The sequence below is a fragment of the Solanum dulcamara genome, chromosome 3 (assembly GCF_947179165.1).
Source record: "Solanum dulcamara chromosome 3, daSolDulc1.2, whole genome shotgun sequence".
NCBI lineage: Eukaryota > Viridiplantae > Streptophyta > Magnoliopsida > Solanales > Solanaceae > Solanum > Solanum dulcamara.
In genome coordinates, this window is record NC_077239.1 from 476,113 (window position 1) to 495,319 (window position 19,207).

The 19,207-nt window shown below is 30.9% G+C and overlaps 2 protein-coding genes across 2 annotated transcripts; both read right to left on the bottom strand.

Moving 5' to 3' along the window:
• Positions 1 to 351: 351 nt before the first annotated feature.
• Positions 352 to 2,448, bottom strand: LOC129881391 (transcription factor MYB36). Its single transcript, XM_055955600.1, has 3 exons — positions 2,184 to 2,448; positions 1,625 to 1,754; positions 352 to 1,104 (listed from the first exon to the last, which is right to left on the bottom strand). The coding sequence occupies exons 1-3, from the start codon at positions 2,317 to 2,319 to the stop codon at positions 411 to 413; spliced, it is 960 nt and encodes a 319-aa protein (XP_055811575.1). The 5' UTR covers positions 2,320 to 2,448; the 3' UTR covers positions 352 to 410.
• A 10,261-nt stretch (positions 2,449 to 12,709) lies between these two features.
• LOC129881392 (dnaJ protein P58IPK homolog B) lies at positions 12,710 to 13,251 on the bottom strand. Its single transcript, XM_055955601.1, has 2 exons — positions 13,024 to 13,251; positions 12,710 to 12,862 (listed from the first exon to the last, which is right to left on the bottom strand). The coding sequence occupies exons 1-2, from the start codon at positions 13,195 to 13,197 to the stop codon at positions 12,725 to 12,727; spliced, it is 312 nt and encodes a 103-aa protein (XP_055811576.1). The 5' UTR covers positions 13,198 to 13,251; the 3' UTR covers positions 12,710 to 12,724.
• Positions 13,252 to 19,207: the final 5,956 nt, after the last annotated feature.

The following is a 19,207-nucleotide window of genomic DNA, read 5'->3' on the forward strand; positions in this document are numbered from 1 at the left end:
ATCTTGTTGAAAAGTAATCATGTCCATGGACGATGAAATAATTAATGTACGATCAAATCATTACATGAAAAAATTATCAATAATCGCCATGATGTGATTAATAAAATGGATGAAAAAGATACAAGGATCACGATCCAAATTTTAAAGATATATAAAATATTCTAGTAAATTAAGTCTTTGATGAATAAAATTATCCAATATCTATCTTGTTGAAAAGTAATATATATGGAGTGATGAAATAGTCAAATGTGCAAATTTAAACATAACCTTTATATATTTTAAAAAAAGGAAAGTACTAACACATTTTTTCCCAAAAAGAAATGCACCAAGGAAACTTTTTACTTTTTCCAATTGTACTTTAAAAAAAAAACTACTTTTCCCAAATTGAAAATTATCCTGATATTTGTACATCAATAGTACATCATGACTTCTTCTTTCTTGATCTCGTGATCAAGCAAAAAGCTATTGTTATTACAAGAAACGTGATTAGTGCTAATTAGATCCTTAATCTCCTCCAAGCTACTATAATCTAATGGGTTTTGTTGTTCATCAACATAACAACCACCATCATTACTTCCACTAATTAATTTTCCTCTTCCGCCTTCGTTAATCAAGAACTTTGAATTACTGATGTGGTCTTCTTCTCCTTCACCAATAACACTGTTGTTATATATATAGCTATGAAAATCCAAATTTGAAACGCCATAACTCTCGTCAGAAGAAGTAGCGGGACCCACAAAATTACCTTCTTGGAAAGTACTAGCGGTAATGCCTGAGGTACAACTAGTCGATGCACCCGTGCTTAAGAAACTTGTACTTGATGGGATTGTACTAGGAATACTGGTTTCATAGCATGGGAAAGTTGTGGTGTTGTTATAATTTGATGAGAGTAATAAAGACGAAGCTTGAAGAAGTGAAATTTGTGAGGAATAATCATTGTAACAATTAGTGGGAATTTGGTGTTGATAATTATGATGATTAAGAGTCCTAATCTTGTGAGATGAAGAGACAAATCCCATTAATTTCTTTTTGAGCTTTGTGTTCCAATAGTTCTTGATATCATTATCCGTCCTTCCTGGTAATTGAGCTGCTATTATTGACCACCTACATTTATTTTTTTGATATTGAGATTAGTTTAAATTAATTTCCATGACCATAAACATAAAATTTACTACTAATTAACTAGAATTAAATTCTTGAAAGTAATACTCATGCATGCAAAGTATATTTCTAGGATAATGCTAGCTCAGTGAGAAGCAGAAGTTGATTCAAGATTTAAACTTTACCAGTTCAAATTTGAAATTTTACCGCATTTCATCTAGGTATGGAGTTGGAGGGGCGAAAAAGGGTTCATTTGAATTTTCTTTTGCTAAAATTACACTAGATAAACAAATGATGAATCTCTTGATGAAAATTCTATCTCGACCTCATTTAATTTATTCAGTCTGAGGTAAAACTATCTATAACTTGTTCTCAAAATCCGCATCTACTCAAAAGTCAATACATAATTTAAAGTTAATGTGTTTGAATTTTTAAGATTCTTAAAAGCGAACCCATCGTATTTTTAAAATTATGTAACAATTTAAAAATAATTGAAATCTTAGTAGAAGAAATATGTATGTACCTGCTTCCAATGTTAGCATAAAGGTTGCAAATGACTCTATCTTCTTCATCTGAAAATTCTCCATGTTTAATATTAGGCCTAAGATAATTTAGCCATCTTAATCTGCAGCTTTTCCCACATCTTCTTAGCCCTAATCACAAATAAATAATTCAACAAAATCAGAATTAACTAACAAAAATCAATTAAAAAGAAACAAAACAAGAAAAAGACCAACAAATCCAAGTATCTTGACTATACAACAAATTAGAGAGCAAAAAAATGAAACAAAACTAGAAAAAGACCAACATATCAAAAGAGGGGCGGAGCTACAGTTCTACTTATAAATTCGACAAAACTCAATAAAAAGACCAACAAATCAAGTATGTGAGTTAAATAATTTGTCTAGAATCTTGACTATACAACAAATTAGAGAGCAGAGGGGCGGAACTACAGTTCTGCTTACAAATTCAACAAAACTCAATACTTTCAATTCAAGCAATTATATTAATACAAAATTGAGAACACGTAAACTCAAAATCCCAACTCTACAATACAAGATACTCAATTAAATAAAACATACCAGCTTTTTGTGGCAGAGCAATCCAATTTCCACCAGTGCCAAATTTGTCAATATACTCTTTTAATTTTGCATCTTCTTCTGGCGACCATGGTCCTTTCTTCACATTTGCTTTATCACAACATGGAGCTCTTCCCATAATTCTTGATCTTAATAATAATTAAAAAATAATAATCTCTTTCAAGGATTTTGAAATACTGGACTAAGAAGGTGGCATAGAAAGAGTGAATTTGGACACCAATATATACATATAAATATTTATTGAGATAGAAAGATATCTTACACAAGTCAAAGAACACACATTAATTTTCAATTTTTATAAAGTTGTCCAACACTAGTTGAGTGATTAGATGATAGACTTAATTAATTATACATAAGGAGACACAAGTTTCCACCATAAAATATTTTACTATACTATACTCTTCATATTTCAATTTATTTATTTAATTTTAATTAGACAGAGAGTTTAAAATAATAAAGACGATATCTGAATCTTGTGGTCTTAAAATAAAGATATGTCCTAGTTTTGTGATATGTAATATGTCACGTGGAAAATTAGAATCAAAGAAATGAACTGATCTTTATTTATCAATATATGTTGTGGTGGGATGGTACCTTTGTGATTACTATACTCTTAATCAGCGATCTTAAATTCGAGGCCCTCGGAATAGAAAAAAGCTTGTTGGAATCGTCACTCTCAAAAATGAATTCTACAAGCACAAATTCAAATTTAGTCGGATTTCATTATGAATATTGAAAAATAATAATAATCACTGTATTTACTTGGTCTTTTTTCTAATTTTATATTAATGTTACAGTAAAAGGATCCAAAGTCTGCCTAAATAATGGCGTACAATTCAGCAATTGATTATGATTGGTCGTAGCCATATATAGGCTAATTATAAAATTTTGAACCACCAAAAACAAGTACAACAAAATTTCAAAATAGAAGTAAGATTCGATTTTAACTTTATGAGTAATTCAGAGTTTTATTGCAACTTGCTTTTTTCGTTTCAAATTAACTATTATTTTAGCTTAAAAAAATTATGCCAAATAATGGTCACACTAGAAATTTAAGATTAAAATTAATAGTTATTTTTAACTATATTCTTAATGACTTACTATTTAAGAAAAGAAATTAATTGACTTTTATTAAATCAAAATAATTTTGTAAATTATATCACATAAAATGGGATGAAGGAAATATCTGATTTAGTTAATAGCTGTAATACATGTGGGTGAACTTGCTAATCCAAGATTTGTGGCAGAATTTGATATAGATTAGACATACTATATTTATATAATTGAATTAAGATATAATTTTTTTTCTAAAATTAGTATCTTATCTATATAATAACTCATGTTTCTATGGAAATTTTTTTGCTACGAACGCCACCTCCGAATGAACTCTACAGTGTATGATCTGGAATTAGTCAGATTCTGCGTATTTTCGACACCGCACAAAAAAAAGAAACTCATGTTTCTTAATTATAGACCTTCCTCAAAATAATGAAACAAAGACCCTAGCTAGTTGGGTTTATTGACAACATGTTAATCATTACAAGTAATTAACTAGTACTTTGATCCTATCCAATAAAGGTTGTTTCATATTTGAATGACTATTAGATTGACTGTTCAAATAACAGTAGCAACAAGATTTACAAAAATAAATGAAGTTGATAAAGTAATTGAATTTTACTCATTTTCTATCAGTAATAATGTCACAGAATAATATAGTTGGTCATACAAATTAATTGAACTTTATCCACTATATATATACATAACAATGAAGTCACATTTTTATCTACTCTATTATAGCAAAATTACTTTTATGGATAGGTTTTGTTGTTATAATGTGTGAAGTTCAATTATAAATGAGAGAAAATAATTTTGTGGCTTTACTATATAAAGAGTAAAATATAATATATATTTTTTATCGTGAAAAAACTTTAATTGATCAAAAATACTTTTGTGACTATAACATGGAGTAAATACTAAATAAAATTGGTCAAAAATATGCTAATAGGGTAGAAATTATTTAAAAATAAGTCAAGTCCTACAAATATTATTGGCTAAATTTTCTTGTAGAGATAGTGACGTACAAAGATAGGTAGCCACGTGCTAATTAATTGTTCCTCTTATCTCAAAAGCCATTTATGATGATGTTGAATTTATCTCCAATAGTAACAACCCCCCCCCCCCCCCCCCCAAAAAAAAAAATGTCAATTACCCAACAAAAGAAATGAGAAAAAATAGTGTAATTATTGTTAATTAATGAGTTGTGAATTTATCATAAATAATTTTTCAATTCAAATATACTATTCTTAATTTTAAAATGTCAAAATTGAACCAAGAAAAATTCATGATGTTCCACACTAATTAGAAGTTTTATTGTGTATGCCAAATCATGTGAATATATAGTAGTAGCATGGTACAAAAACCTAGCAGCTTAAAAATATTAACAACAATCATTAATCATCTTCTAATTATTTCTTTAATTTTTAGTAAGTCAATATATAGCTAAAGAGGATGTTAAATTCCTATTTCATTTTTTTTTCAAAAAAGGGAAATTGGTGTAATTATTGTTAATTAATGATACAAGAATCAGTCAAAATTGAACCAAGAAAAAGTCACAATGGTCCACATTAGAAGTTTTATTGTGTACCACAAATCATGTGAATATATAGTACAAAAAACCTAGCCTCTTATATAATATTAATTAATTATCTTCGAATGGTCTTTTTTTCCTTCTTGTATAATCAATGTACAATAGGAAATGAAAGGATTAAACGTCAACAAAAAATAATTAAACATCTTCAATTTTGAATTAATTAAAATGTGCAATTTTGATCAAAGGTGCTAGCTACAATCAACGTACAGTAGGAAACGAACTGACCAAACGTGAATACTAAAAGAATATGATTAGCTACGAAACTTCGTCGCTATTGTTTGTAGCTAACAAAAATTTATCGTTAAATAATAACTGTGAATTTTTTTATTATTTAGCTACAAAATTTATCATAATGTAATTTTTTTAGTAGTGTAAAAAGCATTTTCTATTTGGACATCTGTGACAGACAAGATGAGAGAAGCGAAACTGAGATAATTTGGGCATGAACAAAAAAGGTGTGTCGACGCCGTAGTTAGAATGTGTGAGTGGTTGGATTTAGGGGTTACGCGGAGGGGTAGGGTAGACCGAAAAAGTATTGGGAAGAGGTGATTAGACAGGATATGGCGCAACTTCATATCACCGAGGACATAATCTTAGATAGAAAGGAGTGGAGGTCGCGTATTAGGATAGAAGGCTAGTAGAGAGAATGTTGTCTTGCCTCGTGACAGTTTAAGATTGGTCATAGGTCCAGTCATGCCATTAGGTCTAGTCGTGCCATTATAGATGTGTTGTTATTGCTTTTTGATTATCACATTATTTTGTTATTGATATTGTTTTTGTCTTGTAGATTTTACATTGCTCTTCATCTTAGCCGCTATGCTATATTTATTATTTTTTTCTCTTACTTAGGATTGATACATTTGAGTTGAGGGTCTTTTCGAAGCAACATCTCTATCTCAATGAGATAGTGATAAGTTCAATGTACACTCTACCTTCCACAGACCCATATATGGAACGCTAAATATGAAATTAACAATATAAGATTTGAATTAATTGATGTCTCATTTTTCCACCCTCCCCCACTATATAGTGTGTAATTATAGAAACGTTGATGACTTTTCCTCCCTATAGTCAAAGACTTCAAATAAAAAGTAAAACAAACACAAGTGAAAATTTAAAAAATAATTTGATTAGTCTAATTTGAATATTTTATTAAAATGTGTTATAATGTAGCCATCAATCAATTTATAATATGTCATAATATTATAAACCTCAAGGTTCTATAATACGTTTACTATAGTATAATTACAATAATATTTTTTTTATTTAACTTCTTATGAGCCATATTAGAATAGCTCTATCTATAAGATTCGAATCATTCAATTAAAACCATAGATTAAAGTTAATGTCGTTATTATGTGATTAATTTTAATTAAAAAAGTAAAGTATGTCGTGTATTTATTAATTTGATATGCATTAAACTATATTTCATATTATATTGACTTGGTAATTTATTTTTTTGAGATATGCGTAAATTTGATTTTTATTGACTTAGATGAGACTATTAAGAAGATGATTGTCATTATGGGACCATTAGATTTGAATTATAAACCAATTAAGATTATATTAAAATAAAATAATGTCAATGATATTTTTATGAATACTCAAAACCAATAAAATATGCATGATTGCCAGATTAAAAAAAAGGAGGATGATATTAGCACTTTTAGCCCTTAAATATTAACAAATTCTAATTTTATTCATTATAATTAATTTCTGGTTAAACACGTTTAATTTTCAATTAATTCATATGTGGACTTTTGGTTCCTCTAACTATGAATCTTAACAAATTTAACGAATTAGTAAATATTAAATCATTTAATTATTGATGTATTATGTTAAATTTGTTCTGTTACGTTATATTTTAGGGTGATATAGTTCTAAGAATATCATATATTTACTATTTAAAGAGATTAAAAATATCGCACATTAAAATTTTGAAATTTGAAGGATAAATGTGCTTTCAAATATTATAGGGCTTAAAATTAAAATTCATCAATAACAGAGGTATCAAAGTTATAATTATCCCTAAAGAAAATTTAAAATTGTTTCCAGAGTAATGACTTTTTCTATATTATAGTGTGGTCCAACTATAATATGAGTAGATCACAAATTTAGAAAAACAAGCTTATTTGGGAGGGGTCCATCTATAATATAAGTAATAAAAATAACCATCAGAAAGATGTGGTGCGGTGGAATTGGGGCGACGCTTGACTTAATTTTGTATTTTGTTTTTTTTTTAATTAAAAATCTCGAATTCAAGTTCTGAATATGAAAAAAAATTAATAGGAAGTGTTCTCTTCTGAGTGGGGCCCTATACGACACAATTTCGAAATAGTATGACTCCAATATGAGTAACGGACATCAGATTAAAAGAAAAGAAGAAGATATTTATAACTATTGGAGCTTAATTTTGACCTCCACCTTTTGTACTACTAATATTTTTTATTAGCTGTTGCTACTATTATTGGACCATTATGAAAAGCTTCCTAAACATGATTTATTTTTTAATTAATCAAACCTTTCATGTGATAAAGATAGATTGATAATATAAAATAGTCAATAATTAATCGGTGGAGGAGGTCAAAATATTTTGGTCTGTTTTGTCTTTTTCTTTCCAAATATTTTTTTAAAAAAATATTTCGAGTAAAATTAAATATATTTTGGTTTGATTAAGAAAGGACAAATTTATTAAGCAACGATGTTTTTTCTAGAGTAATAGATGGTTATAGTTACTACTCTACTATGATAAATTATTCATTTCATTATTTATTTTTTTTCAAAATGTTTGAAATAATTTTTAGATTATTCTTTTTTGGGGGGTTGTTAGTAAATGACCTTTTTTCAATTTTTTTTAAATTATTGACTTTTTAGATTACCGTCAAAAAAAAAATTAAGTAAATTGAATTTTTTATGAGAAAATATTAGACCATGATCTAAAATTTTATAAACATTAGAAAATATTCTAATGCTTTATTTTAGATGTCTTTTTTTTTTTTTTTTTTTTTGCTTTTCATCTAATGTCTGGTGCCCAAATTAGGATCCAATGAAATTCGAATTTGCGATCAAAATCTCACATCATGATTAAACACTCTCTCTAATAGAAGTGACTCCATACCTAACCGAAGCGACTCCATACCCGAGGCAATCTGTTAATGATATGTAATTAATTTAATGAGAATGCATGAAAAAATTTGCTCAATGACAGGGAATTTCTTTTTGTTCATACAAGATTTCATATTATTCTTAATTATATTAACTTCAAATAGGGTGGTTGAAAGTTATATATCCAAAACCACCTATAATTGCAGCTAATTATAACGATTAACAGAATAAAAGACAAAAAACTATTAAAATATTTATAAATATATTCCTTGATAATAATTGGACTTTGAACATGTTAGTTAAAGTTACTTTACCTAACAAAATATTTATAGTGTATTTGTTTAAAAAAAAATCTGATGATTGTTTTGCACTCCTAAATTAAACCAACTTACACCAACTTTTAGTTTACGTACATCTTTTTCATTCATAACGGATCTTATGAACTACTCAATTTTTTTATGAATTTTTTTGCCACTTATGAATCTTTAAGATAGCAGTTTAAAGATTATATTTGAACAAATTGAAAATTTTTATGAGAAACGCTTGACCATTGTCTAAAATTTTACAAACACTAAAGGATAGTCAAATGTTTTATCTATAACGTTGAGCAATATTTCAGAAAATAATATTAAATACGTGAATATAACGTTGTCTGAAAGGATAATTTTGTTGACATATTTGTATGTGTATGGGTTTTTTTAGTAAAAAATGGTAAAAGAATACTCCATTGGAAAATTAAGGTTAATTTTTTTTAATTAAGTTGAGAGACATTGGTCAAATTAAAAATTTATAAACAATGAAGCTAATTAGCTCATAAAAATCTTGGTGATGAATGCAAAATCATGGTGTTATCTATCACACACGCATAATACACGTAAATCAGAGATGAATATAGTGTTACAATATTGGATTCATCTGAATCTAATATAAATTTATTAAAATAGCAATGAATAGCAGACCTCGAACGCATAATTTTTTTTTGAAAAAGAACAATGAATTCAATTATTAGAACCTTAAAAAGACTGAACTCGTTATACTTAAATCTTGAATTTATCTCTGTTTGCAACCCAAGTTCAACCACAATAATAATTAAAAATCTTGAATTCGTATCTGATTTATTGTCTCCGATTCAAACATAATTCATATTATATCTAAATCTTAGATTTTATGTCATGAAAATCAAAATCATGTAAAAATTCTTATTAGTGAAGTTGGACAAGTTTGGTTTTCATGAATGTGACTCTTTCTTTTCTTATTATCATGGGGGTGGGGTGGGGGTGGGTGGAATGGGGTGGGGTGGGGTGGGGGTGTCTTTCTTCTTTGGCTATGGAATCTTGAATTGAAAAATGATGAATGAAACAAAAAACAACAAACTACATGTTACGTGTGGAGGTACGTTAAGATTAACATATACTATACAATATAACTAATGTTTGAAGTATATCAAATTTGACTTTGGTTCTTTTACTTTATTGATCATTTTATGACTAATTTTTTTAATGTGTCAATCATATTATTTATGCACTTAGGTTATATTAATTGGTTGTGTTCATAGGTATTAACTAAATATATATTTTAAACCATAGAAAAATTTGTAGGACAAATTTTGGTGGAAGGTAGTTGACATTTAGATATAGGAGAAAACTATATGTGAATTAAATAAATAATATTACCAAATTGAATAAATGTGTGAATTCTAGCTACTTATGCTTGAAAATTGTGTCCTTAGAAGAAGAAAAAAAATTGCGCAAATACACACATAGGAGAAAATATCTATAGTGAAGTCAGAAATTTTGTTAAAATTGTTCGATATTGTTCAAGATTTAATATGTATGTAAAAAAATCGTTAAAGGTCCCAAATTTGAGTCCTAATAAAGAGCATTTTTTATTTAATAAATTTATGTGGCACGAATTCAGATTAATCAGACTATTCAGACAATTACGTTCATCAAACAAAAGTCTTCTCTTCGGAAAATTACGTTAATCTTTCAATATTATTTATTACTTTTGGTTTCATTCAAAATTCAAAGGACATTGACTTTATATTTAGTTTCTAGAACATTTTCCATAATTGTGTGTAAATAATATTTTATTAGACCAACAACTTTTAGGTATATTTTTTATAAATATGAGCTAAAGATTGAATATAATTGTTCAAACCAATATCTTATCTTTAAGCAAATATTTTGTTTCTAGAGATTCAAATTACGTAAACTTTAATCTATATTTTTTATCGTATTGATATAAAAATAAACATAACTTATAATACTTTTTATATAATTTTTAAATATTTATATTTTAATTTTAAAATATTAAATTGATCTAATTAATTTAACTTTGAAAATTAGTTAAATTGAGGATAAATGCTGAAGCTTTATGCACAAACTAGCCCAATTGCATATCGGCCCAATATATCTGACCTATATCTGGGCCCGGGCTATTACCAGCTTGTGTTTAAAGGGAAGTTACACAAAATGGACCATTTAATCAAACTATTTACCCTCCATACCCCTTCCCTAAATAATTCCTTTATATACCCCTTCGGCCAAATTAATTACCTCTATACTCTTTTTAAATATTTTTAAATTCGCATGCTGATGTCATGCTGACATTAGCGTCCACCCTTCATGATACCGATAAGGTATCATATACCGATGGAGTATCACAGAGGATTAAGCTAAGTTCTATATGATATCGATATGGTATCAACATACCGACGAAGTATCACAAATAATATATTTACTAATTAGTTTAATAAATAAGATTGTGATTTTAATAATTTTTTCTTAATTGTTTTATTTTTATTTCTTAAAAAAATAGTTCAATCATATATGATACCGATAAGGTATCAATATATTGTTATGGTATCATTAAAGATTTTAAAAGTATCTCACTAAGAATTTTCAATATCATTATAATATACGAATAAACTGTGGTAGTATCATTCACATAAATATCGAATGACTTAGAAAAATCTTTATGATACCATCACAGTATATATATACTTCGATAGTATCATTCAACATTTATATGAAACGATCCTTAATGATTATATGAAATGATCCTTAATGATACCATGCCAGTATATGATGGTTTTCATGGAGATATAGATAAAGGATTGAAGTAGACATCAATGATACCATGACAATATATAGATATACTGTGGTGGTATCGTTAAGGACTGAAGCAGCCTTAATGATACCATGTCAGTATATTGATACTGCGATGGTATCTTGCTCGCGAATCTCATTCCGTATGAATTGTAAAGAAACATTTATTTATAATTACTTTATTTTTATGGTGCATGAGGTTAGTTTTCCCTTCTTTAAACGTAGCTAAAATTAAGTTGGTAGCCAGTATCGCCCCTACTATTTAATATATAGCCAATTCGTTTTGAAATTATCTAACTTGTGGCCAATATAAGTAGAACAAAGAAAGGATACTAATATTACGGGTGAAGTGCACGGATAATCGATTTTGAAATCACAATTTAAGTCATATTTTTTTAACGTGTAAAAATTTACAAGTTTATCACTTCAAAATAACTTCAGATATGCGATATTTAAAATTTTATATGACTGAAATTTAGACAATATATATAATTAAATTCGGTTATTTTTTCCTAAAATTCAGGTGCATATGGATGAAATTTAGTTATTTTTGCTTGACTTTTCATATGTGGCTAAATTTAATCGATGTGACTGAATTCAAGTAGGTATGATTAAAGTTTAGTTAAACATTTTTGCTTAACTTTAGCAATATGTGGTTTAAGTCAGTTATTTTGGCTTGAATAACTGAACTTCAATAACAATCAATTTAGTCATTTTCTACTACATCCTCGATTTAAGGTAAAAATAATCTAAAACGATCTTAAAAAAAGAAGTAATAGAAGTAGAAGAAATAGCATAATAAACAATAACTAGTATTAGAACAGTATATACAACAAAATAATATGATAATTGAAGTACAAATCGAATGACAGAAGCCATACTACAACTACTAGTATGAGAATATAACTTATGAAATATTATGATACAAAAACATAAACTTGCTACTAACACGAAATAGAAACAAAAGTACAAATGACCCTTCAAATTTAGTAGCATCTCAATACGAGTAGCGGACTGCGGAAAGGATAACAAAACCATTTTCACACAATTGACAACCACATTCTTTGGGGGAAAAAAATGCAGCATTCCAAAGAGGAAAATAACTTATCTTCTTCTAACAATTTTGTTGTTCTTGAATAGTGAAGCTTCTTCTTCAATTTTGCTTGACTTTTGGTTAATCGGCCTTATGGTGAACAATCCCTTTTCCAATACCCAACCTTTGATCATCGCCTGAGAATTCACTGCCTCGTCGGTAGGCACAAGATGCCCTGCGTTCATTACCACAACATGGGTCAAATTCTCCCACTTCTGCATATATCCAACAAGTTCTTTTCCTTTTCATATGCTGACTTGTTTGGTCATGCCCAGTGGCGGAGCCACATGCATGCATTTCAACGGGTGTATATTATGCATATTATATCATATATTGACTCCCCTTGGCTTCTTCTTGGGTTTATTCCTTTATATTTTGACGAATATTCTAGCTTCACCACTAGTCATGGCTATCACAAAACTTGGAAAATCTTATCCTTGTTACGTGCAAAACTCAAACCCAACCCCCCCAAAAAAGGACATCATATCAATGTATCCACAATGTGATGGCATGATCGAGTTGTCTTCTCTTATCTTAGGTATAGTATAACTACATGAAGAAAGGTTTAAACAGGGAAATAACAAATAAACAAAAGAACCACCGAGAAAAATTGCCAACAAACCTGAGGATATTTTTCAGCTGCTTCTTTCAAATCTGCAATAGCTCCCTCCCAATCTTCTGTTAGAAGCTTGGATTCATCCCTCTGTAAAAAAATATGTCCGACTCAATGATTCAAGATATTTTTATAGTGTAAACTAGGTATTGCTAAGAAACAACTTAGTCTAATAGAATTCGGTCATCCTAATGTCATCGACTGTATCTGTTTAAAGGTTGAAAACAGTAGAAAGCGGATAAAGTTAGAACCTGCACAAGAGCATCAATAAGCTCTCCATCAAGCTCAAGGGCTTCTGAACAGCTTGATATAGCATCCTTCCCCCTACCAAGCTTCACCAAGACTTTACACAAACCAAGATGAAGATTTACATTATGTGCAGAATGGTTGGGGTCCAACGACAGGGCTGCTTTGTACTCCTCCATAGCAAGACGAAACTTACCCTTACATTAGCTTCTGCCTTCACAAAAGTTAATGGTTTGAGAAGCTCACATTGTAACATACTTTGGTGATATAGCAACAGGATCCGGTTGTTACCTATTGTATTGTATTGTTAGTATAAATACAACATTTTAGTTCAAAGACAACTCCATATCTAGGAGTTGACTCTGATCGAGGTCTCTAATTAAGAATTAAAGAATACTTACCACTCGATCAATAATCGTTTTTGGTTAATTTGTCTATTGTGATTTCTGCTAGGGTGCAATCCTCAACAAGAATCTTTCTAGTTGGAATATGAAGTCAAGCACTAAAGAATTATAGGAGGATAATCATAAATGATACAAATGGTGAAACAAGAGGGCTAATTTAGCTGCAACATCATTGGTCACAATCAAAAATATATTAGAACAGCAACTGATAATGTAAATGCAATATAACAGAGATTATATATCAACTAGTTGGTTATTAGGATTAGGTATGGCTTTTGCAATAACAATGCATGATAAGATAGCACAACCAAAATTTAGCAGCTAAAGGTGGAAATATTCAGAAGTTTGTCACTCTGACAGTGAGACATTACAACTACGGCTCGATTCCAAACAAATTCCTACTCTGCTACTGCCAGAATTCCCGCCTGAAGCCCCATCAGTGTTACAACATATCCCAAGGATCAACTGGGAGATTGAGTCCATTGCACTTTTGTGTACCTCAACCTTGGCACATAGGACTCGAGGAAACATTGACATCTTTCCGGATTGTAGGCATATCATTAAGCATAGGAGGAAATCTCAAGTTAAGGAGATTACAGAGAGTAGAATTAACCTATAAAATGATGCGTTGTGCAAAACATGTTAATAAACTGTATTGAAAAATATTAAAACAGTAGCAACAACTAAAAGTAATAAAACACAGAATCTGGAAAATTAATGCAAGAACAAAATCGAGCCCACTGACTGCACAGTGTGTCCTTAAGGAAATTATTCCACTCAAAGTACCCGAGGTTTTGGAATCTTTCCTCCCAAGATAGAACGATTTACTCACCAAAGTAGAGGTACTGCAAATTTTTGGTGACTGCGAACTACTCGAAAGCTGTATATCACACGAATTTAGGAAGTGCAGAAAGAAGAAGAAAAAGATGTTGTTTCAGAATTTTCGTATGGAATATTCAGGTCAGGATTTTCACTTAATTAATTAAATAAATAAATAATATTAATTAATTAAAATTTAAAGGAAATTTGATCCAAAAAAATTATCAATCAATCATATCAATTGTCCAAATCCAAATCGAGCCAAGCGAGCGACGACGACGACGGCGCGAGGGGAGACCCTCTTCTTGACCATTTAGCAACATGAAGGAGTCCTTCTACTTTTAAGTAGGAGACTTTTCATTTCCACCACCTATGTGGGACCAAAACTTATTTAATAAAGCAAGAGAAAACATATTATTTTCCTCTCCACTTCTTTTTCCCTCAATTTCCCATTCAAACTATCAATTAAACCCAACAATCCCCCATATGAATGGGGAATGTCTACAAGATAAAGGAATGCACGGATAAGTGTGTGATATACAAACGAAGATTAATTGCATCTGGATAAGTAGGTTTCCCTTTGAACTTTCCATAGTGAACTTATATAGGATATACTCGATCAATCGGTAGATGCGATATCTTTGAACCGTCGAACTTTATTGTATAACTAGACAACATAAGTCACACAATTAATCATCAACCATCTATGGTTCTCACGGTTGTGTTCGTTTCAGCCATGAACACCGCCTGATTTCGTGAATGCATAGAGAATGGGCCTTTACCGTCATTCCCCTTGAAGCGGCTTATACTTCACATTCATATAGGTAATTTCTAAATGTGTAGTCCTATAGACACACTATCTAGTCATTTTCCGCCAAATTTAGATAATCATTAAAAAACCTTTAATGCTTTATTAACTCATTAAAAAGCCTTAAGATTTTATCATTTATTTATGAACATTGTCATCATCATGAGAATGGGTTGTGTTATTTGACAATGTTGAACCGCTAATCATAACTTTGTTTGATCTCTTTGAACCTAGTTCATGGGATCTCCAGTCTACTAGGTAGAGTTACCGCCATGATGACTTGTCCTAGGCCTTAACCCCATTCCCCTCGATGATCTTTCAATAGTCTCTCTAGATAAGCCTTTTGTTAGTGGATCCGATACATTATCTCTTGACTTTACGTAGTCAATAGTGATAACACCACTAGAGAGTAGTTGTCTAACAGTATTGTGTCGCCGTCGAATGTGACGCGATTTTCCATTATACATAACGCTTCCTGCCCTCCCTATTGCCACTTGGCTATCACAATGTATACATATGGGTGCCAAAGGTTTGGGCCAAAATGGAATATCTTCCAAAAAATTTCGAAGCCATTCAGCTTCTTCACCAGCCTTGTCTAAAGCTATAAATTCAGACTCCATTGTAGAGCGGGCGATGTATGTCTGTTTTGATGATTTCCAAGACACTGCTCCTCCACCAAAGGTGAAAACATATCCACTTGTGGATTTAACTTCAGATGATCCGGTGATCCAGTTTGCATCACTATATCCCTCAATTACTAAGGGATATTTATTATAATGCAAAGCATAGTTTTGGGTGTGTTTCAAATACCCCAAGACTCGTTTTTATTGCCATCCAATGAGTTTGAATGGGATTATTCGTGAATCGACTCAACTTGCTAATAGCACATGCTATATCTGGTGGTGTACAATTCATAATATACATCAAACTTCCCAAAACTCATGCATAGTCCAATTGTGACTCACTTTTACCTTCATTCTTTTGAAGTGCAAAACTTACATCAATTGGAGTTTTTGCAACATTAAAATTTAAATACTTGAACTTATCAAGAATGGTTTCAATATAATGTGACTGTGATCATGCTAGACCTTGTGGAGTTTTATGGATCCTAATTCCTAAAATTAAGTCAGCAACCCCTAAGTCTTTCATGTCAAATTTGCTAGCAAGCATACGCTTCGTAGCATTTACATCGGCAATGTCTTTACTCATTATCAATATGTCATCAACATATAAACAAACAATGACTTCATGATTTGGAGTATTTTTAATGTAAACACATTTGTCACACTCATTAATCCTAAATCCATTTGTCAACATTGTTTGGTCAAATTTTGCATGCCATTGTTTAGGTGCTTGTTTAAGTCCATAAAGTGACTTAACAAGTTTGCACACTTTCCTTTCTTTACTTGGAACTACGAAACCCTCAGGTTGTTCCATGTAAATTTCTTCCTCCAATTCTCCATTTAAGAAAGCCGTCTTAACATCCATTTGATGAATTTCAAGACCATATACAGCTGCAAGTGCCACTAACACCCGAATAGATGTTATTCTTGTTACCGGCGAGTATGTGTCAAAGTAATCAAGACCTTCTTTTTGTCTATAACCTTTGACCACAAGTCTTGCCTTATATTTATCAATAGTGCCATCAGCTTTCATTTTCCTTTTAAATATCCATTTTGATCCTAAAGATTTATTTCCAGGAGGAAGATCAACCAATTCCCATGTGTGGTTATTCAAAATTGATTGAATCTCACTATTGATTGCCTCTTTCCAAAATGCTGAATCAGAAGAAGACATTGCAGCTTTAAATGTTTGAGGCTCATTTTCAAGCAAGAAAGTCACAAAATCTGGTCCAAAGGAAGTAGATATCCTTTGACGTTTGCTACGCCTTGGATCCTCTTCAGTTGATTTACTTTCCTTTGGTTCTTCTCGTGGTCGTTTAGATCTTTCACTTGAGGACTCACATTTAGTTTTATACGGATAAATATTTTCAAAGAATTCAGCATTATCTGATTCAATTACCGTATTAATATTAATTTCAGGATTGTCCGATTTATGAACCAAAAATCGACAAGCTTTGCTGTTTGTAGCATAGCCAATAAAAATACAATCCACGGTCTTTGGTCAGATTTTTACCCTTTTGGGCAAAGGAACTTGGACCTTTGCTAAACACCCCCACACTTTGAAATATTTCAAGTTGGGTTTTCTTCCTTTCCATAATTCATACGGAATAGTTTGTGTTTTGCTGTGGGACACTCTGTTGAGCATTCGATTAGCTGTAAGGATAGCTTCCCCCCACAAGTTCTGCGGTAAACCGGAACTTATTAATAAAGCATTCATTATTTCTTTTAATGTTCGGTTTTTCCTTTCCGCAATTCCATTTGATTGTGGTGTGTAGGAGGCAGTAGTTTGATGAATAATTCCATATTCTAAACATATCTTTTCAAAAGGAGATTCGTATTCTCCACCCCTATCACTTCTAATCATTTTTATCTTTTTATTCAATTGATTTTTCACTTAGTTCTTGTATTGCTTAAATGCATCAATTGCTTCATCCTTACTATTAAGCAAATATACATAACAATATCGAATGCAATCGTCAATAAAAGTTATAAAATACTTCTTTTCACCACGAGTTGGTATAGACTTCATATCACAAATGTCTGTGTGAATCAATTCTAAGGGACTAGAATTCCTTTCAATAGATTTATAAGGATGCTTAGCATACTTAGATTCAACACATACTTGACATTTTGATTTATTGCAATTAAAGTTAGGCAATATATTTAAGTTAATTAGTTTTCGCAAGGTTTTATGATTGACATGTCCTAAACGTGAATGCCATAAATTATTTGACTCAAGTAAGTAAGAAGAAGCTTGAACTTTATTATCATCAACAACCATTACATTTAGTTTGAAAAGACCCTCAGTGAGGTAGCCTTTTCCTAGATACATTTCATTCTTACTAACAACTACTTTGTCTAAAACTAGAACACACTTGAATCCATTTTTGATAAGAAGGCCGGCAGACACCAAATTCTTTCGCATTTCTGGAACATGATACACTTTGTTCAGCGTCACCACCTTGTCGGATGTCATTTTCAGAAATACTCTCCCATATCCTTCAATCTTAGCAGTTGCAGAATTTCTCATATAGATCGTTGCATCAGGTGCTGCAGGGGAATAAGTAGAGAAGGCTTCTCGGACTGCACACACATGCGAAGTAGCTCCCGAATCAAGCCACCATTCTTTGGGATTACCTACTAGGTTGCATTCTGATAGCATTGCACACAGATCATCAATACCTTCTTTATTTTCCACCATATTGGCTTGTCCCTTTCTCTTGTCCTTTTTTGGAAGACGACAATCTGGAGCTTTGTGTCCAACTTTCCCACAATTATAACAATTGCCCTTGAACTTTTTCTTGTTCTGCTCCTGATTCTTTCCAAAAGGTTGCTTCCTTTTCTTATTCTTTGGAGCAGCATCTTCAACGATGTTCGCTCCCATAATTGTTGAATTTCCACGCAACTTCTTTTCTGCTGTTTTGTTATCTTCCTCAATCTTGAGACGAATCACAAGATCTTCCAACTTCATTTCCTTACGCTTGTGCTTTAGCTAATTTTTGAAATCTCTACACGAAGGAGGCAACTTTTCTATCATCGCATCCACTTGAAATGCTTCATTAACTACCATACCTTCAGCAATAAGGTCATAAAAAATAAGTTGTAGTTCTTGAACTTGGGTTCCAACAGTTCTTCTATCTATCATTTTATAGTCTAGGAACTTAGCAACCACAAATTTTTTCAAGCATGCGTCTTCAGTCTTGTACTTCTTCTCAAGTGCATCCCATAATTCTTTAGAAGTTTTCACAGCACTGTAGACATTGTACAAATCATCATCTAAAGCACTTAGGATGTAACCCTTGCATAGAAAATCTGCCTGTGTGTATGCCTCAGCAATCATAAATTTTTCATTGGCCGGCATATCAGCAGCGGGCATAGGAGGATCTTTGTTAGTGAACTTCTGCATACCAAGAGTGGTAAGCCAAAAGAACACCCTTTGCTGCCATCCTTTGAAGTTGGCTCCAGAATCGTTGTACAAGTATGAACTTTTCAAATCGTTGTACAAGTATGAACTTTAATATTCCAACAAAGTTTT

Excerpts from the sequence above, each read along its gene's own strand:
- LOC129881391 (XM_055955600.1), bottom strand. The coding sequence starts at position 2,319 with ATGGGAAGAGCTCCATGTTGTGATAAAGCAAATGTGAAGAAAGGACCA. Across the intron at positions 1,755-2,183 it reads TGCTCTGCCACAAAAAGCTG|GGCTAAGAAGATGTGGGAAA; the intron begins GTATGTTTTATT and ends ATTTGTGATTAG. Across the intron at positions 1,105-1,624 it reads TATGCTAACATTGGAAGCAG|GTGGTCAATAATAGCAGCTC; the intron begins GTACATACATAT and ends AAATAAATGTAG.
- LOC129881392 (XM_055955601.1), bottom strand. The coding sequence starts at position 13,197 with ATGGAGGAGTACAAAGCAGCCCTGTCGTTGGACCCCAACCATTCTGCA. Across the intron at positions 12,863-13,023 it reads TTATTGATGCTCTTGTGCAG|AGGGATGAATCCAAGCTTCT; the intron begins GTTCTAACTTTA and ends ATTTTTTTACAG.